Source organism: Mustela nigripes, chromosome 2, assembly GCF_022355385.1.
Source record: "Mustela nigripes isolate SB6536 chromosome 2, MUSNIG.SB6536, whole genome shotgun sequence".
Taxonomy (NCBI): Eukaryota; Metazoa; Chordata; class Mammalia; order Carnivora; family Mustelidae; genus Mustela; species Mustela nigripes.
In genome coordinates, this window is record NC_081558.1 from 7,931,222 (window position 1) to 7,956,296 (window position 25,075).

The following is a 25,075-nucleotide window of genomic DNA, read 5'->3' on the forward strand; positions in this document are numbered from 1 at the left end:
GGGGGTGCCACAGGTACCTCTTTGCATGTGAGTGATTTGTCTGCTCTCAGATGGAGTTTGACGAGAAGGATTTACGGCGCGAGATCAGCTACGCCATTAAGAACATCCACGGAGTCAGGCAAGTTCTAAGGGGAGAGCTGCCGTGTTCCCTTCACCTCTGTGGCGCCACTGTCCAGCCAGTTGGTTGCCGCTCCCTCCAGGTGCCCTGAGTGTGAGGCCTGGAGAGGGCTCCTGGGTGGTTTTCAGTAGCTTTAAGTCTCTCCCTGTGGGTCTCCAAGGGCACTCAAGGGCGGGTGTGCTGTCTTGTGTGGATCTGTTGTAGGCCACAGGGCTGCTTGCCACCCTTGGGTTTAATGTAGGTTAAACCGCCCAGTCAGTTGGCATGAGCCCAGCTGAGAAAGCTCACTGGAGATTTACCCTTGGGGGTTTTGGGGAGCCAGAGCTGAGTCACGGTTACAGGAACCCAGCATGCGTCCCCATCACGGGTCCCCTGTGAGGCTCCTGGGTCCCCTCCATTATCTGACAAAAGTTGTCACCCTGGTTGTCCAGTCTTAATCAGCCCTGGGGTCCTCGGATCATCCTGTGGGTTTCCAGGCAGTGGATGCTGGCATCTGACCCCCAGACTTGCCGTGACCTTGGCTCATTCTCGGGGACCTGGCCTGTGCCTATGAAATTGCTGACCGTGCTTTGTTTCTCTCTGACTTATCTCCCCCACCCCCGGGTACGGATGGTTTTAGGACCGGGCTCTTCACCCCGGACTTGGCATTCGAGGCCATTGTGAAAAAGCAGGTCGTCAAGCTGAAAGAGCCCTGTCTGAAATGTGTCGACCTGGTTATCCAGGAGCTAATCAATACAGTTAGGCAGTGTACCAGTAAGGTATTGGGCCCTCGGCAGGGTGACTCCTGGCCTTGTGGAAGTGGGGTATGAGGCTTTGGTATCAGGCTCCCAGTGCTGCTCCAGCCTTTGCCCTGCTGGTGCCCTTTCCCCCCAGGTTGCCTCAGTTTCCAAGAATGTGGCCTTCTCCCTGGGGCGGGGGCGTGTTGGCCTGGGCGCGATGTCTGTGGGGTGGGAGGGTGCGCCAGGCCTCCAGAACCGGCCCGACTGGGGGGCAGGGCTCCCTGGGACCCTGATACCAAGCCTAGCATGTGTCTGATGGACATGGGGGTATCGTTGGGCTGTCGCTTTGCTGCCTTCTGGGAAGCAGAGAGGGATCCCGCGTCAGCTGTTGGAGGCCAAGCTCCCTGAACCCTGCCCCCCCGCCCCAAGCCATCATTCCTTCTTGATGAGTGCCTGTCACCCTTGGGCCTTCCTGGAGCCAGCCACCTCTCTGTCCACAAGGCACCAAGAAAGGCCCGAATGTGCCACCAGCAGAATGAGTGCTCAGGTGCCCGGCCCTGCAAAGCCAGCTCGGCTCCTTGCTGCTCCACCAGTGCCCCTGGCTCCCTCCAGGAACGGAGCTGTCCCTCCAGGCAGCACGTTCTCCCAGCCACTAGGTCCCCGGCCCCCATGTGCTGGTATTCACAGGCCACCGTCTCCACCCGGCGGGTCACGCTGGGCTCCCCCGCAGGTCTGGTTCCCAGGGCAGTGCGCTTCGGCCAGACTGCTGGAGTGCTTGCCGGTGGCCGGTTTGTTTTTGCACGTCCGCAGGGGCCCCAGACTCTGGGGTCGGTCTCCCAAGGCAGGGAAACTGCTTGAGCCTTCTGTCTCGGTCTGGAAAAGCCCACATTTGCTTCTTAAGCTTCTTCGATTAGAAAAGGGAGAGAGAGAGAAAAAAACCTAGGTGGGGTGGGGTTTATCACCGTAGAGCCCACTGTTCCAGGTGCGAAAATTCGAGGCCATCACGTTCCCTTCGCCTTCCGCACCGTGACACTGACCCCTGGCCCCGCCCCGGCCCCAGCCTCCCCTCCGTCCCAGGACTCCTCCTTGATCTGAAGTAGCTTCCGGGGCAAATGCGGGCACAGGCTCCGACCTGCATGTCACTAACCAGCTGACTCTCCTTTCTTCTCTTTCTGTTTCCCATCCCGCGTGTGTGGCCTGCGCTGTCCCTGGGTATCTTTCTACCTCGCCCCGCCCTCCGCATGACCCAGGACGGGGCTCTTCACCCCGGACATGGCCTTTGAAGCCATTGTGAAAAAACAGATTGTAAAGCTCAAAGAGCCAAGTTTGAAGTGTGTTGATCTCGTGGTCTCAGAGCTGGCCACGGTCATTAAAAAGTGTGCCGAGAAGGTAACCGAAGGTTTTGTTGTCACCTGCACATTTGTCCCACATCTCCTCTCCCCACCCCCGTGTTAGTCTCCACCTGCGCATCTGGGAACTCTGCCTCAGTGGGCACCTCCTTCCATGGGCCACCTGTCGCGTTGCGACATCTCAGCTCTGCCTAGCAGACGAGAGAGGGGGGCATTGTGGCCCGTGGGTGTTCCACGTTTCCAGTTTGGGCTCTGTGGGGGAGGAGAGGCTTGGGGTGTGGCCAGGGACAGTCCCCAAGCAGGCAGTGAGGACCAGGGGCAGTGCCTTAGAGAACCTTAGAGGAGGAGGGTGTCCATCCCGTTACCCAGCGTGAACCGCGATCAGTGCAAAGACGTGTGTGTTCGCGTGTCACGGAGCATTTCAGAGGCTTTCCACTAGTGATTTTGACCAACTCCTCAGTTTTCCCTGACACGTGGACTTAACCCGAACCTCGGAAGGTGGGCTTCTCTGTACGTTTGGTTCAGGTTATGATGAGAGAAGAGCTTTCTGTAAGGGGGTCCCGCTGAGGGAGATGGCCCAGATGCTGCCCCCATCATCCTAGAACAGGCGCTGCTCACTCACGAGCTGGCCGAGAGTTCCCGCCCCGTGGGCCTGCTGGCCTTGACACTTGACTCGGTGTCCTTGCTCTCACCCTGTGCTGGGCGGAGGGGGTGGCCATCACTGTCGGGCAGCAGACACACACCACCCACTTTCTCTTGCCACTTTCCACCTTCGTATCCATTCTCGAGAATCATCTCTGCTCGTGTGTGGGCGCCCTGTCATTCTGTCTGGCACACCGTTCCCCCACCGTCCCCTTCCTGTCTCTCAGCTGGAGCAGCTGTGAGCCAGGAGCGAGGTGGGGACTCGGTAGGCCCACGCCTGGTCACTTCCCTTCCCCGGTGTTCTCTGCGTGGTTCATGTTGTTTCCTGGGCCACGAGGACTCCGCCAATGTCACCACTCTACCCCCCCCGCCCCCCAGCTCAGCTCCTACCCCCGCTTGCGAGAAGAGACGGAGCGAATCGTCACTACCTACATCCGGGAACGGGAGGGGAGAACCAAGGACCAGGTAATTGACTTTTCATTTGATTTTTCAGGTAGAATTTGTGTGCGTACATCTTTTTATATGTGCTTAAATCTTGAGCATACGTTGCCTTGAATAATGACAAACGCATAAAGCAAGGTGACCCCCACCTCAGTCAAGGTACAGAACCCTTCTGTGACCCTCAAAATCCCTGTCCCCCTCCCCCAACCCTGGCAATGACCGGCCTGCTCCCTTATCCAGAATGACACTCACATGGACTCCTGGAGTGTGTAACCTTTTGATTCTGTCCTCCCACACTTAGCATAGAGCACTCATGATTCTTCCCTGCTGTTCGTGATGTTCAGGAAGGTTCTTGCCGTTGATCGCTCAGCGGTATCCCGTGGCACATGTGGATCACAGCCTCTTCATCCCCTCGCCCAGCAGAGGATGTGTGGGTGGTTTCTAGGTTTTAACAGTTTCCTTGTGGAGACCATCCAGGCGCACACAAGGACGGAGAGTGGGCCCCCCCTCCACACGGACGCGACCTGGGTCTCACCTGTCACATGCCGAGGGAGCCTGCGGCTGTCCTTTCAACTCCCTAGGGGGCCTACGTCTGGTCTCCCTCCCTCCCCCTCAGTTGTCCGCCATGGCCTCCTGGCCAGCACCGGAACAAGACTCCGTGTCGTGTTGCCCATCAGTGGAGAACCTGGCTTGTTTGTCCCTCCGAGGGTCCCACAGTCATCCTGTGCTCCAGCCCATGTGGCTTCTATACCCTGGAAGTTGTATCAAAAATTTGAAAGATTCCAGTTCATTTTGTTGTCGAGAACGTGGCTGTCCCTTCGCCATGCCACAGTGCCTGGTTGTCCCACCGCCAGCACTTCCGGGCCCCAGCCCGGGGCACTCAGGCCTTAGAAACCCAGCAGCAGTGGCTCCCACGCACAGAGCCCTCCCAGCATTTTCCAGCAACCCCACAAGGTCCCAGTGCCTGGCATGTTTCCTGCTAGAGTGCTCAGAGGTGCAGTGAAATGACAGGAGGGGGCAGGGTGTTGTGTAAAGGCCTGTCCCTTAGCTGACGGGACATCGTGACTGGTTCCTAGGCACCCGTGCGTGCTGCGTGTTCCGTTCTCATGCCCTCGGCTGGCCAAATTGGCTTTGCTGTTTTAATGCAGCACTTAGAACACACCAGGCACTGCTCTGTGCACTTAACATGCTCTGACTTGTTTGACCCTATGCAGTCGGGCCTCTCGTTGCCCCTTTCCACTGTTCGGTAACCTGAGGCCAAGGGTCACACCGCCAGGCAGGGGCCCCAGTGAGACTGCAGCCTGGGTGGTCCACCCCAGAGGCTGTGCCTGTAGCCACCACATGGCGGCCTCACTCCGCTCTGTTGGCCCAGTCTTTCTTTGTTGTGAGGCTCTGAAGGTTCAGAGTACCCACGCCCCCTTCCCCCTGCAGGTGTACCCCAAGGTGTATGTAGGAGGGTATGTGTGTGTGTGTTCCCAGGTCTCCCGCCTGGGAAACAGTATGGTTCTGTCTCCCCCTGCTGGTGGGTTTGGGAAGGGCTCCTGCTAACTTCGGATCTGTGCTCATAGCTAACCCGGTTTTCTTCCAGATTCTTCTTCTGATTGACATCGAGCAGTCCTACATCAACACGAACCATGAGGACTTCATTGGATTTGCTAAGTATGTACTTTTCAGGACAGCGGCTGGTGGGTGGCTGCAGTGCCTGCCCTCAGAGCCAGGCCCCAAGGGAGGCGGTCGAGTTGGCTTCCCTTAGCCGACAAGGGCAAGAGGGTCTTTCTGTCAAAATACTGGGGTGAAGCATGGAGCCACCTGAGGGTATTTGGAGCCTTTCCTGGGCTAACAGCAGTCCCCTTCCTCATTGCCCTCAACACGCCTCCTGTGGGGCCGACTTCCAGAAAGGGTGCAGCTGGCAGCACGCGGTGCTTTCCTTTCTGCGTGACTTCTCAGAGCCTTTCATAAGCTGTGCAGTTTTCCCCAGACTCCCCCATCTGCACTTGTCACTGCGAGTGTCTTCTGCGCCCGGGGTTCCGGCTCTGGGGGCTGCTCTCTGGGAAGTGCTGCCCAGGCTCTCCGTGGCTTCCGTCCACACACTGTAGATTCAAAATGGGAACCTCCTGTGGCACCTGGATAAGGGGCCAGAGCAGGGGTCTCTGATTGTGTCATGATGTAGATGTACGTGCTGGCGGCCTCCGGTACCGCTCACTGACTCCCTCTGCCCCCTGGGTCCGCCCTCAGCCTGCTTGGGCGTCACATGAATGGTTCTGGTGGCTCCTGAAGGTGGTCTTGCCTGAGCCTGATGAGTCACAGAACCAGTAGTAGCCAGCTTCCTGGCATTCGCTTAGCAAGTAACCCTGGTGTGTGTTCTCTGTGCGGGGTTCTGATATAGCAGTGAACGAGCACAGACCCAGGTCCCCGCCCTCAAAGGAAGGGCTGGTGCCAGGGACAGACGTGCACCAAACCAGCAAGACGCAGTGTCGTCACTGCTGGGTCGGGGCTGTGTGAGGCTTGTGCCGAGTCTGGAGGGCCACCCCCTGGCCCGGCCGCGGGGCAGCAGGGAGGCTTTTTTGTGACGTTCCTGGGAGCGCCTCGTGTTGGGCTAGCAGGCTGGACAGGAGTCTCTTCCGCTCAGGGGGGGTCTCTGAGCTGGGCTCAGCACTTCTGGGGTAGGACAGTCACAGTTGCACTCAACACACTTGGTCGCCTGATCTTTGCTGGGCATGTGGTAGGTGAGTGGAAGGAATGAAGGCATGAAAGAATGAATGAGGGCATGATCAGAAGCTGCTTCCCAGGCCTGGGTGAGCCAGGGGCCCTGGTTGGACCGTCCCTGCTATGGGAGGGCCGGGGGGTTCTGACCATGGGCCCCATGCCAGGCGCTCTCTCCTGTGCCTCTTCCCCTAGCAACCAGGTGTGTGTGAGCTGAAAACGCTGGACCCCCTCTTTGGTTTGCTGCTGTTTTCCTCACCTTGATGTCTCTGCTTCTCATACTTCATCCACAGTTCCTTCTCACACTCTCTCCTGTTTTTCCTTTGACCACTCCACTCTTCCCTCTGGATTCCTGGGCCTTCCCACTTCCCCCAGCTGTTATTATACTGAGCAGCTGGTGACCGGGTGGGTATTGCCTGCTGTGTGCCTTTTTCCTGGTGTGTGAACGGGGTCGCCCTGGCTGGGGGCGGGGCCCCGGGGGCGCCAGGCTCCAGGCACAAGCCAGGGCCCAGCCTTGGCAGCGGGATGTCCCTGGGGGCCCACTGGAGAGCCATGGAGTGCCGTCTCAAAGCCGGGCCTGGTGCGGGGCCTTTGGGGCAGGACGGTGAACAAGGCCGACTTGGCCTTTCCCTTTCGGAGCCCGCAGGCTGGACCCACGTGTTATGGAGCCCGTTGTCACAAGGCAGACCAGAGCTGGAAAGGGGAGTAGGTGAAGGGCTGTAGGAAAGGGGGGCAAGGATGTTGCCTGGGGGAGAATGCCGGTGACAGGCAGGGGACAGGGGACCAAACAGCGTTGGAGACAGGGAAGGAAGGCCAAAAAGCAGGGAGGGCTGGGGAGACCGAAGCAAGGTAGAGGTGAGAGACCCAGGCCCCATCGCCGGGGGGGACTTTGGACTCCTTCCCCCCACCATTCCCCACTCCCTCCCACCCGCCCGCCCCCATTCCCAACAGCAAGACATTCCTGATTGGGCAGAGGCAAGGGGAGAGGAGCAGCTGCACAGGCTGCCCGGGGAGGGTGGGAGCCAGGAAGCCCCTCGGAAGCAGCACATCCGAGACCTCACTGGCATCCAGCCGTCACTGTGTGTGGCCTAATCAGTCCCGTCTCCTTCTGACGCTGTTGACTGAACTCCTTCCTGGGCTTGCGTGCTCTGGGCTGTCCCCTAAACACAACCACCAGGGCCTGGAGAAAAAGCTCTATAATAAACTCATTGGATGTTAGGAAAATCGGTGGATAAACTCTTCCCCTGTTGTAAATGTTCCAACCTTGACCGACAATAGGAATAGATGCCTACTTCCTTAACCCTCCCTCCCCCTTTCCTGCTCGCTCCCCCTTTCCTTTATCCCAACAGCCAGCTTGAACTTGCAGGTACAGCCCCAGAGGCAGCCAGTAAAGGAATGAAACAAGGTGGTTGTCCTGGTCGTATTCTGAAAGTTCCTAAAGCAATATGACAAGAAAAGAAAATAGGATGTCTAAGTTACAGGACACAGTCAGTTGTTTGCAGGCGGCGCTGTGATTGTCCCAGCGGAAGATAGGGTGAACAAGGGAGCTAAGTAGGTTCCCACGTGCAAGGTATCTGATCTTCATCTGCTTGGCACGAACCAGCCAGAAAACAGGGTAGCTGAAGAAGAAGAGATCAGGGACTGTAGACAAATAAGGGACCTTCTAGAAAGATGCATAGCGGGCGGCTGTCCCATGGTCTGATCTCCCGGGCTGGCTGGCTCTGTGGTCAGAGCCATTGAAGACTTGCTGCCAGTCAGGGATGGGAAGAGAGTGGGGAGAAGCCTCAGGTTTGACCCCCGGACAGCCTGGTGCTCAAGTTACTCTGAAGCCACTATGGCCCCCTCCCAGCCCCCTGGGAGTCCAGCTTCTCAGGCCCCCGCCTTGGAGGCTCTGGGACTGTTGAGTCCCGGCAGTAGCTGGTGCTCTTGGGAATGGCTGAGGTCAGGGCCTTGAAGCTTCAGTTTAGATACATTTTCTCCTTGCATGAGCCTGACTCTTGCCCTTTGGCTTCTCTCTGCCTCTGGCCTTAACTGGCCACTCGCCCCCCCCCCCCCCCCAGCCAGGGAGAGAACCCCACCACATCCCTCCTGCGCATCACCACATGAGTCCTCTCTCTGCTTTGTTTGCAGCGCCCAGCAGAGGAACACACAGCTGAATAAGAAGAGAGCCATCCCCAACCAGGTAGCCCACCCCTCCATAGCCTATAGCCCTACCCTTGGGGGCGGATGGTCACTTAGGGACCACTGAGCCCAGTGATGGTGCCTGGCTTGTGGCATGTCCCACCAGACCCTTTACCCCCACTTCCCAGCCTCTTGAGTCTGTTCAGGCTTTGATGTTTCAGGAAACATATCTTTGAGCTGAAGCTCTGGCACAGGCTGGGGAGGGGGCCAAATTTGTGTATCCACGAGGCCCCATCTGACATCCACGGCCACGCTTAGAACTTGACCCTGGGGAGAGGGGCAGCCCAGTCACCAGTGGGTGTCTGCAGCCAAATGGGGTTCCCAGCCCTAGCCCCAGAGACTTGGAATCTGTGGGAGGGTCTGGGTGGGAGGCTGCATTGTGATAAGCCGCCCTGGGGAGCCTGAGGGGACTTTGAGCCCCATACCTGAAGAAGCCCAGAGCCCCGGGAGGGGTTTCTACCTCGATGTCATGTCCCAGCCAGAGGCCTTGGCCATGAACAATATGAACAGCTTCATACATGCCGGTAGCAGGTGCCTCTTTTATTTCTCTAAGAAAACACATCAATTTTTGCAAAAATTTCTGCCAGTGCCCGCCCCGCTTCTCCATGGTAGGCAGGGTGGGGGTGGGGGCAGGGGTAGGGGCTCTCTGTCCTGCACGGTTATGGAACCCTCTGGAAAAGAAGGATATAACCACTGCATGATTTTTTTTGCGCTTGCCGTAGGTCATACATATATTGTTGCTTTTTTGTTTCGGGAGATGATAATGAATTAAATATTAACACCATGAATATAATTAATAGCATGTAATTTTTTTTCTTTTGCTGTTTTTTCCCCCTGCTCTTCTCTCCTCCCATTTTTGTGCTTTTCCTGCTTTTTCTCTGTCCCCTCATGTCCCTTACGTTTCTCTTCCTCTGCCTGCTCTTCTTTGATTTACCCACAATCCTAACTTTGCATTTTCAAAGGGGGAGATCTTGGTAAGTACCCACTTAGCGTGGTAGCAAATGTTAGAGAACCCAAGAGTGGTGGAGACCCCGCCACCCCGTAACATCCCTTCACCCCAGAATAACAGAACCAACTAAAAATCAAGCTAACCTAAAAACCGCCTGCCATGGCCAGCACCTGCTGGCCTCCGTGTTGCCCTGGGCATAAGCCAACTCACACAGACACTAACCTCACCACCATCCTTGTGGGAGGCCCACCCCTCCAGCCCATTCCTGACACATTTAGCTAGTTTCCTGTAGGTCAGGGATGGCAAATACTCAGCTAACACCTCCCATGCTTCCCTCCCCTCACCTCCCTGGCCAGGGAAGATTTTGTTTAAGTCCTGCGTTCTTGGAACATGTTCTAGTCACTGCCACCGCTCCAGTGCAGACATCACCATGCTGAATTTTTCTCCTCCTGCACTCATGGCAGACATTACTAATGGATCCAGCACTCTTCCCTCTGTGCCTCTCCCCTGTGTGTGCCAGGGGCAGGCATAGCTAATCAATCCCGGCATTCTTTCCTGAACATGCCACCACGCCCCATCTCTTGGCAGATGTGACTAACTGGTCAAAGAATTTTTTTTCCACGTGATAGCTTTGCACGTGGCACCCCTCCCACACCCATGGGAGACATGACTGATTGATTGATCAGGAAACTCTCTCCTGGATGCTGCCACTATCTTTCTGTCCCCGTGGCAGATGTGATGGCTGATCAGACTGTTCTGGTCCACTTGCTCCCCTTCCCTTGTATTTTGCCTACGGCAGACATCACTAGTCGCTCCTGGCACGCTTTCCACCTGCGCCCAGAATTCTCACTTGGAATTCTCAACTGAGGTGGCAGTTGCTACCCGTTGGTCAGTGTGGCTGCCCACAATGAATGGTATTTGCCATCCCTGTTATAGGGAACACCTCCTCTCCATGTGTGGCCCAGCCCAGGCCCGCCCACTGGGGGCCAGGTGCTGCTCCCATCTGAGAGGTGAGCTGTTTTCAAGGTGCTTGAAAGCCCAGGCAGCTGGCTTCAACCCCAGCTCTCCATGTCAGAGAGCAAGGCCTGCGCCTCCTCCTCCGGGCTGTTCTCCCACCATCGGCCCCTGAGGCGCTGGGCGGCCGGCTGCTGCCCTCTGGCAGGGATTTTCTGGTGAGCCCCTGGGTCGAAGTAGCTGAGCTCATCCTGGGCCAGGGCTGTGCTGCATCTGGGGCTCGGCAGGGTCGGGCGGGGGCAGTGGCCGGAGGAATCACTGGTCCTTAAGCCTGTAGTTCCCGCTTTTCCCGATGTCGCCCCCCCCCCCCCCCCACCGTCCTCTTGGAACTCGAACCGTTTCCTCCCTCGCACCCCAAGAGGTTTAGTCATTCTTTTCCTGCCAGATTCCACATCCCCAGCTACAAAGGCCAGCCCTGCCACATCCATCAAGGCTGTGGGCCCCTGGGTCTCCCAGCCGTGGTTTCCATCCCTGCCCTGGGTGACTCAGGCCGAGACCCTCACCCAGGAGGAGGCTGACCCACCCTGCCAGCGGGCCCCAGCTTGCTGCTTCCTGCCTGCAGCCCGCGCTCCCCCGGCGGCCCTTCCTCCCATCCCTGGCGTGCCTGCATGCCTGTCGCTGTGCACCCTGGAGCGTGGGAGCCTGCCTGCCTCTTCTGTCCTCCGCCACCCCACTCCTTCTAAGCCAGGCCCCTGGGGCACAAGTCTGGCTCTTGGACGAGGAGGCTCGCCCCGCTCTCCTCTAGACTCCACGCGTGTGTCTGCAGCCCACGGCTTGGGCCTCCCCAGGGTGGGATTTCGTCTCTGACCCCACTTGGCTCCCACACGGACCGCTCTCTGGGCAGCTCGAGGGGAAGGGGACCTTGGAGGCTTCTCCAAGCCTACCCGGCGGCCTCCTGCCTCGAGACTCAGATGTGCCATTCCGGGCCCGGCCTGGCCACACGAGCCACAGCTCGGCCTGGGCCCTGTCCGCCCGCTCTGCCTGGGGCGCACTGAGGGTGGAGGCGGGTGAGCCAAGCCTGAGGAGCAGGTGGGATACATCTGCTCCCTCAGGAACTGGGCTGGGCCCTGGAGTAGAGAGGCCTCACCATGTAAAGATTTCTGGGGAGCCCTGACCACCCGTGAGCTCTGCCTCCTGCTCCCCTTCTGCTAGTTGGTCAGTGACCGAGGTCTAGATGTGTCTCTTCTGCCTGGCCTGGGCCGGGACTAGGCAGGCCCTGCCCGCCGCCCTCCACCCCTGCCCCAGTGGGGAAGGGAGGAGCCAGTATGAATGCACAGCCCTCGGGTGGGGCATGGGGGCTAGAGCAGGGACTCCTTCCTGGGTCAGATGCAGGATGGCCTAGGGCCTGAGTCTGAAGACCATCCTTGCCCCCAGTGTGACCAGGCATCCCCCCTTTGCCTGGGCCTGGGGGCTGTTCCCAGGACTCCACAGATTTTCGGTGCTAAACCAGGGTGCCCGGGGAGGATGACCTTACTGAGGCTGAAGGCCTCCGCCCCCTCGCCTGCTGGGCAGCCCAGGTTAGGCAGGTGCTCCCTGGTGGCCACAGGTCTCTCCAGTGCTTTGGTCATCACTAGGAAGCCTGAAGAAGGGCTCTCAGGTGGCATCCTGTGCTGTCCTCACCCTGGGCAAGGACTTCTGGGTAGTGCAGGGGCCCCTGGGCATGCTCAGAGCCTGATTCCAACCCCAGGAGGCAGGTGGCCCTGTGAACATCTGACAGGCCTAGGGGCAGGACAGAAGACGGGATGGGGGACCCTCTTGAGACCCACCCATCAGGAACACGGGTAGCAGCATCACTGGTGCTTTTTCCACACCCTACCCTGGGGGGACTCCACACCAGTCCCTCCCAGCTGTCCTTGGCCACACCTCTGTTGCTTGGCCTGGTTTGTTGCTGCCTGGGCCCCACACGGGCCTGCGTGTGCCTCTCCGTGCTTCCCGCTGCCCTGGGGTCCCCAATCCAGAGTGGTGGGTAGCTCCAGCCCACACATGCCTTCATGACCCGGGGAACGTAGGACCATGGCCGCCCAGGCTGCCTACGTAGAGCTGTCAGGTGAGTCCTCTGTGTAGGCCTGGGTTGGGCCTCCTACTCAGATGACCGCTGCAGCCACACAAGACCCATCTGGGGATCCTCCAGCCAGAATCTGCCCCCGGGTTTGAAGCCAGCATGGGTGCAGGATGCCCTGCAGCTTCCCCAGGATCAGACCTTTGGCCCCAGCCCTCTGGGTGGAAGCTTCCCTTCCTCCTATCCTCTGGGAAGAGTCTGTGGGGGAGGGAGACCCAGGACGGAGACTGGCCACAATCCCTGTTCAGAGCAGGTCCCCTTGCCCACCGGTGTTCCCCTGAGTGGGCTGGGCAGGTGAGCCAGGACATCGGGCTGCCGAGCTGACGCTGCGTGGTGCACCCCTGCTAGGCAGCCGCGAAAGGAAAGCAAGAGCCGCTCCGTCTGGGGGCGGTTCCTGCAGCCTCCCCTCACCCAGCAGCTGTCTTCCAGGAGGGTGTGAGGGGGCAGCGGGCCGCGTGGCGCCTGCGTCTTGCAGGTGTGGTTCCTCCAGTGTCACATCCCATGTGACACATGTACGGGCCCGGGACCTTCCCTCGGCCCCTTCTATACGATGGGCATCCCTGTGCTTGCCTGCGTGTACTGAACCTAACCCTGTGGGCAGGGGTCTCCCGGGGCCCGGTTCCCTGTCACCCCCAGGCTCGTGGGTGAGTGCGTGCCCGTGTCTGTCTGCCTGGGTGTCCCCTGTTGGTTGCCAGTGGGAAGTGCTTAGGGGCAAGGTGGAGTTGGGTCGCTGGGCTTCAGGCTGGAGGTGTCCCTGCCGTGGTCCCTCTTCCATCCTGGGGACAAGGGCAGTGGCCGCTACGCAGGGGTGGGCCCGGCAGGGCGGCGGGCGTTGTCTTCTGAGCACCCCGTCCCCCGCAGGTGATCCGCAGGGGCTGGTTGACCATCAACAACATCAGCCTCATGAAGGGCGGCTCCAAGGAGTACTGGTTTGTGCTGACCGCCGAGTCTCTGTCCTGGTACAAGGATGAGGAGGTGAGTGCAGGGTTGGGAGGGCGCAGTTGCGGGGGTTGCTCACTCCCTCACTCCGGGTCATTCAACAAAGGCTCCCAGGGCTCCCGCAGAGAACGGTCGTGCCAGCCCCAGGGGTTGGGGGGAAAGCGGTGTGTCCAGCCACATGGCTGCGCCACTCCTCCAGGTGGGAAAGAAGGTGGAGGGGAGCCCTCGGCCCGCTAGAAACGGAGCCCTGCTCGCAGAGTCACAGGGAGGCATCCCTGGCTCTCAGAGGGGATGGGGCGCCAGGTCGGGGACTCCCACTCACCCCCCGGCTGCTGGGGGGCCGGGCTTCTGGCGTCTGCAGCCTGCACTGGCCCAGCCAGGTGCTTAGCCTCTGCAGGCCTCTGTTTCCCCATCTGTGAAGTGGAACAGCACGGGCCCTGTGATGGGCCGAGCTCTAGTGTCTGTGCTTCGAGCAGTCTGCAAGTGCTTGTCCTTGTCCAAAGGACACGTGGGAGTGTCCAAAGGACACCTGAGCAGTAGCCCGCAGGCCACCACCTCCTGCAGTCTCCATGACCCTGTGGGCAAGGGCAGCGAGTCCAGCCCGCAGCCTCGGGCACGCCGCGGCTGTCTGGGCCCCCGCACGGGCCCGCCCTCGGTCCTGAGGGGCCCGACGCTTTGCTTCGTTCCTTTAATAATGTGGCCACGGCTTAGTGGCGCGGGAATGATGCCACCCTGTTGCTGCTCTCTTGAGAGCCGGTTGGCTTCTGAGGGTCACCAGGGAGGGCCACTATGTTTCTCTCATTTTCCTGGGCCTCCAGGCTCTCCCCATTGGCCGGGGTGGAGTTCGGTGTCTGTGACAAGAGGCCCCAAGTGAAGGCACTGACAAGGACAGCAGTCTCTTTCCTTTCCATGTCCTGGTTCTGTGAGGCTGGCGTGGGCCCAAGCTCCACCTTCCCCATCGTCCCCTTAACATGTGGCTCCCCATCATGGTCCCAGAAGCCCCGTGCCCATCACACTGCGCCCTCTAACCACCGGAGGAAGGGGAAGAAAGGCCTGATGAGGAAGGTCCATGCATCGCTCTGCTCACACCCCTGACCGGAATCTAGTCACGTGGCTGCTGTGTGTCCTGCTCACCCGGGAGGGCACAGTTCCTGCGCCTTATAACAGGCTTGCTGGCTTGGAGAACCCATCGTGGCCACATTTTCCTCAGGAAATCCTTGCACTCTGTTTGCCAGGGAGGATTCAGGCCGCAAGCGCTGATCTGCCCGGTGTCACAGAGCGTGGAAGGGTCCCCATGGCGGGGGGTGGGGGGGTTGTCACAGCGCAGGTGCTCCCCATCCTGAGAGACACCTCAGCCCTGGCCTGGACCATTCCCTCAGGGCCCAGGCCAGACACGGTTCCTCTGAGGGAGGGTGTTTCAGGAGAAATGGTATCCCACTGGACACACAAGGTCAGAGAGTCATCCTGGAACCTTCCAGGAGCGTCGGGAACCCCGAGCCTCCTGAAGGACCCTGTCTGGCTGCTGTTTCTAAACTGCGGGAGGGCGTTTGCAGGCTCACAGAGCCTCACGGGGTTGGGATGTTGAGGGAGGGCGAGACCAGGCTCTCCGGAAGGGACACTCGTGGCTGCAGCAGCTTCTCAAAATGGCCGGGCTGAGGGCGGGTCAGGAGGATGCTTGTCCATTTTCTCCCTCCTTCCGCCCCCGCAGTCTGAAAGCCAGTCTGCGCTGGGGCATCAGCTGCCAGGCCCGGCCAGGGCTGGTCTCCACCTTGGGCCCGGGCATCTCCACCTGGGGTGGGAGCGCCAGGCTTGGCCACAGCCGTGGGCCGAGGGCAGAGGCTCTTCCGGGCCCAGACCGCGTGATCGCAGCTCGCCCCACCGTCCAGTTCTCAGAGCACCTTCCTTCAGGGCGGGAGGGGCTGCCTTGTCTTCCCCTCATGGGGGGGTTGAGGGCAGGAGCCCCGGGCCCTCCTGTGGGCCCGGAGGACGTGCTGGGCGGGTGGAGGGTAGAGCGCCCGCCGGCAGGAATGAGAACCAGCAGGCCCGGGAGCAGGGCCCTGTGTGCGCCCCAGACACAAAGCAGCCTCTGATCAGGAGGGGCAGGAGCCAGATCCCCGCAGAGCAGGGACCCTCGGAGTCACACACGTGGCAGCCAACCGCCCCCACCCCGCCCCACGATCAGGCCGCTTTCTCAGAGAGCGCTCAGAGAGGCAAGACGACGTATTTCTTTATTTTGAAAAACCACCGAGAGGAAGCAGTCACCATGTGGGGATGGAGTAGGGGACCGATTCTGCCGAGAGCCCCCAACCCCTCAACAGGCTCCCTTTGCCTCTCCCTGGTCCCTCTTCTCCCACCCAGGCCCTTCTGGACTCCCCAGTCTTTTGTCCAGGCCTCCACCCCAGTGGGAAGCAGGGCCGTGGGCGGCGACACTCACCTCCGGGTCTGCCTCGCCGTGGAGGTGGCAGCAAGTTTGGGGGGTGCCGGTCCCGATGCGCCGCTTGCCCGAGCCCAGCCTAACCAATGTGCAGACTACTGTACACATTCAGAGCCCCCTGAACAGGTAGTCTGAACACTGGGTTGGCGGGGCCGGCTGTCCATCCCGCAGGCCCCCGGGGGGGCGAGTAGGGCCACCGCGCCCCAGCCCTTCGGAGCAGGCGAGGAGGCCACTGGCGGCGCCGATCCGCTTCGTCTCCTCTGACGTGGCACGGCCGGGGCTGGCTCGCATCTGGAGAAAGTTGTGGGTTTGCAGGAAATCCTAAGGAGGGGGTTGGGGCGTGGGCGGGAGGGAGGGTTTGGGTCCGCGGCCTCTGTGTGCCGGGAAGGTCTCCGGGGGTCGGCTGGGGGCGGGGTGTGCACACCGCCGAGTCTCCGGGAGTGCTTGTGCTCCGTGTGTGCGTGTCAGCATCAGGAAGGCCGCCGCTGCCTCTGGGCGGAATCACACTATAAACAGTTCCAGATGTGGCGTCTCGCTCAGGGCCCAGAAGGACTGTGACTCAGTTACTTGGCCTGATCGGCCGACTGGAAGCTTCCTGTCTCCTGACACAGCACGGCGGGGGCAGCAGAGGCCCTTCCATCTTCCTGGCGGGGAACCCCTGCCTGGGCCCCTGCTAAACCCCACAAGACTTTTCTCTGGGACGTTGGTGGGGCCCTGGACCTTGCCTGGAGCCTTTCTCCGCCACCCTCCATCCTTGGACTCCCAGAATGCAGGCTGAACGGGGGTTTCCCACCTCCGTGGCCACTGGGCCCCTCTGAGGCCCCTCACTGTAGCTTGGCCCTGCTTCCTCCTTTGCCAGAGCCCAGGGAACAGACTCTGGAGCCATAGAGGGACAGACAGACACACAGAAGAAAACCCTTGTAGTGCCTCATGAGCTTGCCTTAATCCTCACCTCACACAAGTAGGGCCAGATTCCTGTCCGCCTTTGACAGATGAGAAAACTGAGGCAGAGAGGGGCAGTGGCCTGCCCAAGAGCACATGGCCAGGTTGGGGCAGAGCCCATCTGAGGTCCCAAGGCTACAGGGCCAAGGGCAGGCACCAAGCCCGCTGCGCACTCCTGCCTCTCTTCCTGCCGTCCTGAAACTTGAAGCCAGTCCCCACCTGCTAGGGAGCCCCTGGCCCCCCTTCCCCTCGATCACAGTGGCTGCTCTGGAATTCGGAGGGAGCAGCCATGTTGGGCTTTGTTCTGGGGCCTTCTCTACCCAGGGACAAAACAGGTGGATGAGGAGGAAGGGGTCTCCTCTCCCAAGATCCCCAGAGGTAAAAGAGAGGGTGGTGTGCAGAACCTGGCTGTGGGGCACGTAGGCCTGGCTTCTGGAATCCCGGTGTGGGCCACTCCCCCTGCTGTGTGGCCCTGGGCAGCTACCTTACCTCTCTGAGCACAGTGCCTCCCTGGCAGGGATGGGGGATGGTCGTCGAGTGACTGTGGGTCACGTGGGCCTGGGAACCAAGGGATCTTGTTGCACCCCGATGCCGTTCTCTGGTTTCCTGGAAGACCTGTTAATGGGTCCCCCACGCCGCCCCCATGGAGAGGTCTAAGGTGACATGCCTGCAGGGGCCCCTCCCTATGCTGGGTACACTAGGAGCTTAGCCACCGTCGGTGAGCGAACATTGGCTTCCATGATCCACATCCTTCCCAAGCTGCCCCCCCCACCCCCCAAAGTCACCAGGACTGAGTGCCGGCCACTCAGCGGGCACTTCCTAAACAGGGCTGCCCTTAGGAAGCGAGTGACACTTCCGTGGCCTTGGAGCTCAGGCGTCATCTCAAGGGGGCTCACTTTCCAGCTCCAGAAACATCTGAAGCTGTTGAATTTTATTTTAAATCCCAGCCCCACTCCTGAATTGTTGCTTGCCTTGCTTGGCCTCAGTCTTCCTCTCTGTATAATGGGACCATGGTGGTAACTCGGCTATAGGCTCATTGTAAAGCTGTCATAGTTGAGTTAACAGTTTCATTTCTGGTGGAGGAAGGGTTGGATTCTGGGTAGAATGAGAGCTGGCCAGTGTTGAGTATCCGTGCTGTGTCAGCAGTGAACAAAAGCAGTAGGAGTCCCTGACCTTGAACTGACAGATCAGGCCCAGTACCGACGGTAGCCTAAGTCCATGAGCAAGAGGATGTGGTGGGTCCAGTTACATGAGGGGAGGTACCGAGAGGAGAAATAGGATTGGGGGGAGGGGCGGAGAAGGAGAGTGCAGGGTGGGGACAGAGCAGGCCTCTCCAGCAGAGTCCCCTCTGCCCAGAAAGCGGAAGGACACACGAGGGAGCCGTGTGGGCATTGGGAGGAGGAGCATTCCAGCAAAGGCCCTGGCATAGTGTCCGGCCCAGGGCATCCTCAGATGCTCAGTTAAACAGATCACGGTGACCCCTCCCCTTCCACCCGCAGGAGAAGGAGAAGAAGTACATGCTGCCTTTGGACAACCTGAAGATCCGCGATGTGGAGAAAGGCTTCATGTCCAACAAGCATGTCTTTGCCATCTTCAACACGGAGCAGAGGTGAGGGCCCACAGGGCTATGGTCGCTGGCCTCATTTGGCCATTCAGCAGCATCCACTGAGTGCTTTCTGCATAAGGCCCCTGGCCTGGAATGTCATGTTCTAGAAAGGGAATCAAGTAAGAAGCAGAAAACTGGGTGCTTCCGGGTGTGGTCGGGGAGGATCCCTGGGCAGAGACATGATGAAGTGAGGCGGGAGCCATAGAGGGTTCTGAGCTGGGGAGGAACTGGTCCTGGCTCGGGTGCTCACGGGCGCCTCCTGGTGGCTATGGGGGGAGCACAGGGCCAGAGCTGGGAGACCAGGGTTGATGGGATGGCACTGGTCCCGGTGGGGCCGAGGACTTAGAGGGGGAGGTTGCCTATTCGGAGAGTCAGAGCTGACCAGAGGCCTGGTGGATGCAGGTACAAGAGAAGAAGGCATTTTCTGGGGACCCTGAGCACCGCAGGGACCGGGCTGCCCTCTGCTGAGATGTAGAAGGCAGAGTCAGCATAGGGTTGGGAACGGTCAGGGAGAGGGGCCTGTGAGACACCACATAGGGGAGTCCAGGAGGTGGATGTGTAGGTTCCAGAGTCTGATGTTCTGGAACGAGCTCCAGGCAGGGTGTGAACTGGGGAGCTGTTACTGCAAGGTGATGGTCAAAGTCAGGGTGAGACCGCTGGGTGAGTGTCGAGAGAGAAGAGAAGGGCACAGGGGGCCTTGCTGAATCCACCCCCACGGGCATTGCTGTGGAGCGGGGAGACGTTAGCACAAACAAAGATGCTTTTCTCAGCTGGGGAAGAAACCCAGTTCTGGCAGGAGGTCTGAGAGTAGGAGGAAGGGCCGTGTGTGGACACACCATCCCCGCTGCCCCAGGACCACCTTCCCTGCGGCCCAGTGCTCCCACGCTGCCATCGGTTCGAGGCAAAAGCCTCATGTCATGTTTTGTGTAAGAGTAGCTCAATCCCACTTTGTTCTGGGCTGGCCAAAAGCTCTGGGGCCCACTTTGCCATCAGCTGGCTCCAAAAACCTTTTATCTCTTCGGCTCTCCCCCTGCACCCCCACCTCCCCTGCTTAAAAAGCTCAAGGGCATGAGGCAGACCCTGGGCTTTGGCTTGGAGGTTCTTCATTGCTGAGCACAGGGCAGCTGTCCCGCCTCCCCAGCCCCTGATCCCCTGCGTGAGGGGGTGAAGGTTGTACCTAACGTAGTATTTAGGAGTGAGCCCAGGAAAGCCAGAATAGTAGTCCTGGAAACAAGACAGAGGTTTGGGTTTCCTATGGCTTCACCATCCAGGGCAGGGGCCAGTTCCTCCGGCTTCCAGGCCCAGGTGTTCCTACTCCGGAGCCCTCCTCCTCCTTTTCCAAGATGGCTGCCCAAGCACCAGCCATCATGATGATGTTCCATGCAGTACTAGGGAGGAGGAGAAGGAGCAATGAAGGCGTGCCCCTCACTCCCTAAGACTCCTTCCAGAAGTCGGAGAGCACAGTCTCTGGACTTGCCGACTGCCGGCCAGCCGTAGCTCCATCACAAGGTCGTGACTAACCCCAAACTCCGATCTCAGACAAAAGCTTTGGGATGGCTGGGCCATCTTGGCCACACCTGCCTTGTGGGATCTGGCCTACAGAACACCATCCATAAATGCCATCCATATGGTGTCCGTCCGCTTTTCCTCCAGCCTGTGGCTCTACACCGGCCTTCTGCTCACAGACCCACATTTGCCCAGTATCTCCCATGTGGTAGCTGGGAGTCTCCATCCTGTCCTGGGACAGCTCCACAGCCCTCCATTCCCCACAGCCCAGCCCCCAGGAATGTGCGCACATTCTAGACCTTCACTGTCCAGTGCAGTAGCCACTGGCCTCATTTAGCCATTTAAATGTAAATTGACTGAAATGAAACGCAACCTGAGTGAACTTCCTCCGCTGCCCTCGCGGTGCTCACGAAGAACCCGTCTGTGGCTTGTTGCTACCTCAGCCGACAGCGCGGTTGAGAACTATTCTCCTATCACAGAATGTTCTTGTGCACAGTTTGGCTATAACCTCCCTGAAGACACCTCGATGGGAACACATGCCCGCTTCTGAGAGTATCTTCGGCAGGCTTCGGCCCCCACAGGAGAGCATGAATGAGGAGAGGTGCCCAGGAGAAAGAGAGGCGTCGACTAAAGGCGCAAAAAAAACAAAACCCCCGGACGCTGCTGGGTGCAGATGCTCGCTGAGCACACGCTCTGCTCTTGGCACGGTCCTGGCTGCTGTGGGCACTGACTTGGGGCTCCGTCAGCCCGACATGGTGCAGGCACTGCTACCATCCTGGGGCTCGGGCTATGCCCGGCTCGGGTGTGAGTCCCTGTCCGTTAGACCCCAGAGCCCTCGCTGCAGCTCCTGCACCGGCCAGGCCTGTGCGCAGGGTCAAGAACGGGCCTCTTCCTCTTGCCGCAGGAACGTCTACAAGGACCTTCGGCAGATCGAGCTGGCCTGTGACTCCCAGGAGGACGTGGACAGCTGGAAGGCCTCATTCCTCCGAGCCGGGGTCTATCCTGAGAAGGACCAGGTGAGGAACTGCCCTGCCCGACTGACGCTCCTTGAGCAGAACTGGCCCCTCCTAGGAGAGGATGGAGTCTAGCATCTGCCTGGGTGGGTCATTTCCAGGCATGTAGCCTGTGCTCTCTTGAGCAAACAAAGGAGAGAGGTGGAGAAGGTTTTACAGTCACGGTCCAGAAGTTCTCTGGAACTTCGGAGAACTAAAGCCAAGGCCGGGGAGCTACATGGCCTGGGATCCCATCTGTTTTGTTCCCTCTCCTCCTCCTGTCCTTGAGGTAGAGTGAACATGGCTGCCCTCAGCCCCCAAATTAACATGTTTCGGTCACCAGGTGAATGGGTCTAATCACCTTGGACCACGGTCGCCCCAGGTCCGGGCAGCTCAGGCCAGGGGCAAGCAGGCCTCACAGCGTCAACCTGACCATCAGGGGATGTCCCCGGGAAGATGGCGGTGGACAGGCTTCGGCAAGCAGTTCTCAGAGAAGGGAGACTCCCCAGGCTCGCCTCACCATCTGCGCCCTTTCCCCTGCAGGCAGAAAATGAGGACGGTGTCCAGGAGAACACCTTCTCCATGGACCCGCAGCTGGAGCGGCAGGTGGAGACCATTCGCAACCTGGTGGACTCGTACGTGGCCATCATCAACAAGTCCATCCGCGACCTCATGCCAAAGACCATCATGCACCTCATGATCAACAACGTGAGTTCGAGGCCACGGTTGGGGAGGGGAGAGGGCCTGCGGGTGCAGGGGCGGGGGCCGGGGCACCACAGCCAAATCGGCCTGAACGCTGTGTGTTTGGTTTTTAAAAGATTTTATTTATTTATTTGAGAGAGAGGGAGTGAGAGCATGAGCGAGGGGAGGGACAGAGGGAAAAGCAGACTCCCTGCTGGGTGGGGAGCCCGACGTGGGGCTTGGTCCCAGGACCCCGGGATTGTGACCTGAGCTGAAGGTAGACGCCTAACCGACTGAGCCACCCAGGCGTCCCTACACTGTTTTACTTAAAATCTAAAGTTAGAGTGAGTCACTACTTTTTTAACATCAGAATCAGGATTCTCCGCCTCTCTCAGGAAATTGGAAGGTGCAGGCCACACGGGGCTCACTCCCGTTTTCTTAGGTACTTAAAGCTAACACCACACATCTACGCTTACTCTGAATTTTTTCAGCCTTACGATAACCCTAGGAGAGGGGCTGCTGTCATTTCCATTTTATAGACAGGACGAGGCCCAGCAAGGTCAAGAAACCTGCCCTGAGTCACTCAGCAGAGTGGGAGGTGGGATAAAAACGCAGACGGAGTAGGTCCCAAACTGCGGCCTCCTGCTGGCCTGCAGCCCAGCCTCCCTTCGCTCCGGGGCATTACCTGCCTCCTCCACGGCTCCTGAGCCGCTCAGAGCTTTAGCCTGCTTTCTGGTGAAATGCAGCCGTCCTAATACCTCCGGCTCTAGGTTGCTGGGAGGGTGCGGGGGGCTCCTGCCTCAGGCCTCCAGCTCAGCTGGGCACTCACCAGTCTCCGTAGACCAGGCTCGGTTCCTGTCACGCCTGTAAAAGCTCTCGGTGGAACAGGATCCAGAGCAAAAATCCCAAGTCCCTTCTTCTTCACCGCGCTCTTCACGATCTGCTTCGGGCTGAGCACTGTCAGGTTTCCTGGGTGTGCTGGTATGTTCTTCACCTATAGGAATTACCATATACTTGCTCCCGCCACTATGAAATTTAAAATGCATGCGTGGTTTGGCCCCAGAGTATCTACTCGCAGGAATTTCTCCCACAGAGACCTTTGCCCATACTCACACTGAGCACATACATACTTGTCGTTATCTTAGCGTTGTTGCGTGGTGGCCGAAGATTAGAAATCTCTGTCCCTGTAATTGAATCCATTTAATACATAAAGAAGGGGAGGAGGACCTCTCGGTTGATAATAAGTCTTGCTCAGGAAGTGGAAAACTGTGGAACATAACAGAATGCACAGGAGGGCTCCGGAAAACAGGAGGGCAAAAAACCCTCAGGTGAGGTAATTTTGGCAGATTCTGAAAGTTCGTTTGGGAAAAGTCAAATCTGTTTTTAAAAAAGACAGTGGTAGGAGTCCTCTGTTAGAAGTCTGCATTTCAGCCTCAGAGCCACTCCTGCCCTGATGGGGAAGCACAGGAAACATCCCCTCTAAAAACAAGAACAAGTTGGCCATCTCCACTTGGGTTTAAAACTTCCTTGAGGGGCACCAGAGTGGCTCAGTTGGTTGAGCATCTGACTCTTGATTTCAGCTCAGGGTCCTGGGATCGAGTCCCGCATCGGGCTCTGCCCTCAGTGAGGCGTCTGCTTGGGGATCTCTCTCCCTCTGTTCCTCCCCCTGCTCACACACACTCTCTCTCCCGCTCTGAAATACATAAATAAAGCAAACAAACTTTCTTATAGAGTTCCTAGCCAATGCAGTTTGATCAGAAAAATCATTTAGAGTTGCGAAACTCTGCAAAAGAATAGGAAAAGTTATTCCTCATTGGAGAAGCTCCTGGGCACATGAACATGAACCCAGAAACTCCAAAAAGTAACTAAGAAACTCCTGTATCCTGTAAGAGGTGGTAGAAAGGAACAGAGCATAAAATTAACAGAAACTAGTAGCTTTTTAATGAAAACCAGCTGGAAGACAAGAAATGGGAGGAAAAACAGCAGTAAAAGAGGCAGGACTTGAGAAGTTTAGTAAGCGTCTCGTGGACCGGGCTGGAAGGACACGTGACAGGGCCCCGGAGAGACGCGGCCAACAGCCAGGTAGAAGGCTCATCCGCAGTTCCAACATCATCTGTGTCGTACGTAAAGTTAAAGACCAGACAGCCCGCTGGGTGTGGCGGATGCTTGGGACGGGCTTGTCCTAAGGTCAGGTGGGGGGGGGACGCCCTGACCCCTCTTCCCCTTGCCCCCCAGACCAAGGCCTTCATCCACCACGAGCTGCTAGCCTACCTATACTCCTCGGCGGACCAGAGCAGCCTCATGGAGGAGTCGGCCGACCAGGCCCAGCGGCGGGACGACATGCTGCGCATGTACCACGCGCTCAAGGAGGCCCTCAACATCATCGGGGACATCAGCACCAGCACCGTGTCCACGCCCGTGCCGCCGCCCGTCGATGACACCTGGCTACAGAGCGCCACCAGCCACAGGTCCGAGAGGCCGGGGCGCCTGGAGTCTGCGGAGGCCACTTTCCCGCGAGTCCCCGGCTCTCCCAATGTGGCCTGCCAGGCCCCAGCCCCGGGGGTGGCTGGGGTGAGGGGACCTAGTCGCAGTGGGAGCTGCTGCCCGGCCTGGGCCTGAAGGACAAGGAGAGAGAAGGGGTGGCTGGAAGGCCCGTCTGACTCCTGGTGTTTCCCACCCGTTAAGCCCAAGTAGAAGCCGGAGAGGGCGAGAGGCCAGGGCAGCAGGGGCCCTGGGGTCATGGTCCTGGAGCACAGAGCACAGGCAAGAACAGCTGGTTGGGGGGATCTGCGCAAGCAGCTGGAGGGCATGACTGGCCTGTCCCCTGCCCCCACAGCCACCTCCGAGCTGTTGGATGGACATACTCTGGCAGGGGCAGTGCAGAGCCTCAGACTGGGACACCTAACCGGTGACAGGGCAGGAGCACAGAGGGTCGGTCAGGGGAATCTCCTAGAAGGTGTCAGCCCTGCCAAGGCCTCCATGAGCCAGGGAGTTACTTAGAAAGAAGGAACAGCAGGCGCTGCAGCCCAGGGGGGAGCCCATGGGGTGCCCAGGGCAGGGTTAGAGGCAGTGGACTTGATTTGGAGTCAAGGCTGGGCTCTGGAAGGATTTCTGCTTAATGAGGGTGGATTAGAGGAAGCGGGAAGCAGACAGGCCCGAACAGGACTGGTGAGACCGAAGTGGCCCTAGGAGTGAGGTCAGAGAGAAGTAGGAGCCCCTGGTGGCCGAGGAGAGGTACTGGCAGGCCCTGGCTCGAGTTTTAGCTGGGGGCACAGCCATTGCTAAGCCCGTGGTGGCGGGGCGGATGGAGGGGCCCGGGACACCATGCAGCCTGCTGCCAGGAGTAGACATGCCCCTGTGCCCCTCTGGGCTGCGGCCGCTGCCAGCCCGTGCCACCCCCTGGCCCTCTTGGGTTTCCACAGCCACCCTGGCAAGGCTGGTGCTCCCCACCCGCTTCTCCAGCTCACACCTCTCCTTCCTCCACAGCCCCACTCCACAGCGCCGACCTGTGTCCAGCGTGCACCCCCCGGGCCGGCCGCCAGCAGTGAGAGGCCCGACCCCGGGGCCCCCTCTGATTCCCGTGCCAGTGGGGGCAGCGGCCTCCTTCGCTGCGCCCCCCATCCCGTCCAGGCCTGGACCCCAGAGCGTGTTTGCCAACAATGACCCCTTCTCGGCCCCACCTCAGATCCCGTCTCGGCCGGCACGGATTCCACCCGGCATCCCCCCTGGAGTGCCCAGGTAAGGCTGGACCCCCCTCCCCACACTCACTGCCCACCACTAGAGCCACCAGCCTGCGCCCT

The 25,075-nt window shown here is 59.3% G+C and overlaps 1 protein-coding gene across 8 annotated transcripts in view; it reads left to right on the top strand.

Moving 5' to 3' along the window:
* Nucleotides 1-25,075, top strand: part of DNM2 (dynamin 2) — an 84,435-nt gene that overhangs the window by 56,499 nt on the left and 2,861 nt on the right. For 3 of the 8 annotated variants that reach the window (XM_059389026.1, XM_059389021.1, XM_059389018.1), the window contains exons 9-20: nt 51-118; nt 738-876; nt 3,207-3,293; nt 4,858-4,928; nt 8,103-8,154; nt 9,116-9,127; nt 13,037-13,150; nt 17,990-18,099; nt 20,507-20,618; nt 21,138-21,302; nt 23,511-23,743; nt 24,762-25,013. In XM_059389026.1, coding sequence (XP_059245009.1) covers nt 51-118; nt 738-876; nt 3,207-3,293; nt 4,858-4,928; nt 8,103-8,154; nt 9,116-9,127; nt 13,037-13,150; nt 17,990-18,099; nt 20,507-20,618; nt 21,138-21,302; nt 23,511-23,743; nt 24,762-25,013 — 1,415 coding nt within the window. Of the gene's footprint in view, nt 1-50; nt 119-737; nt 877-2,087; nt 2,227-3,206; nt 3,294-4,857; nt 4,929-8,102; nt 8,155-9,115; nt 9,128-13,036; nt 13,151-17,989; nt 18,100-20,506; nt 20,619-21,137; nt 21,303-23,510; nt 23,744-24,761; nt 25,014-25,075 lie in introns of all 8 variants that reach the window. The other 5 variants (XM_059389020.1, XM_059389022.1, XM_059389024.1 and 2 more) reach the window with 3 other exon arrangements.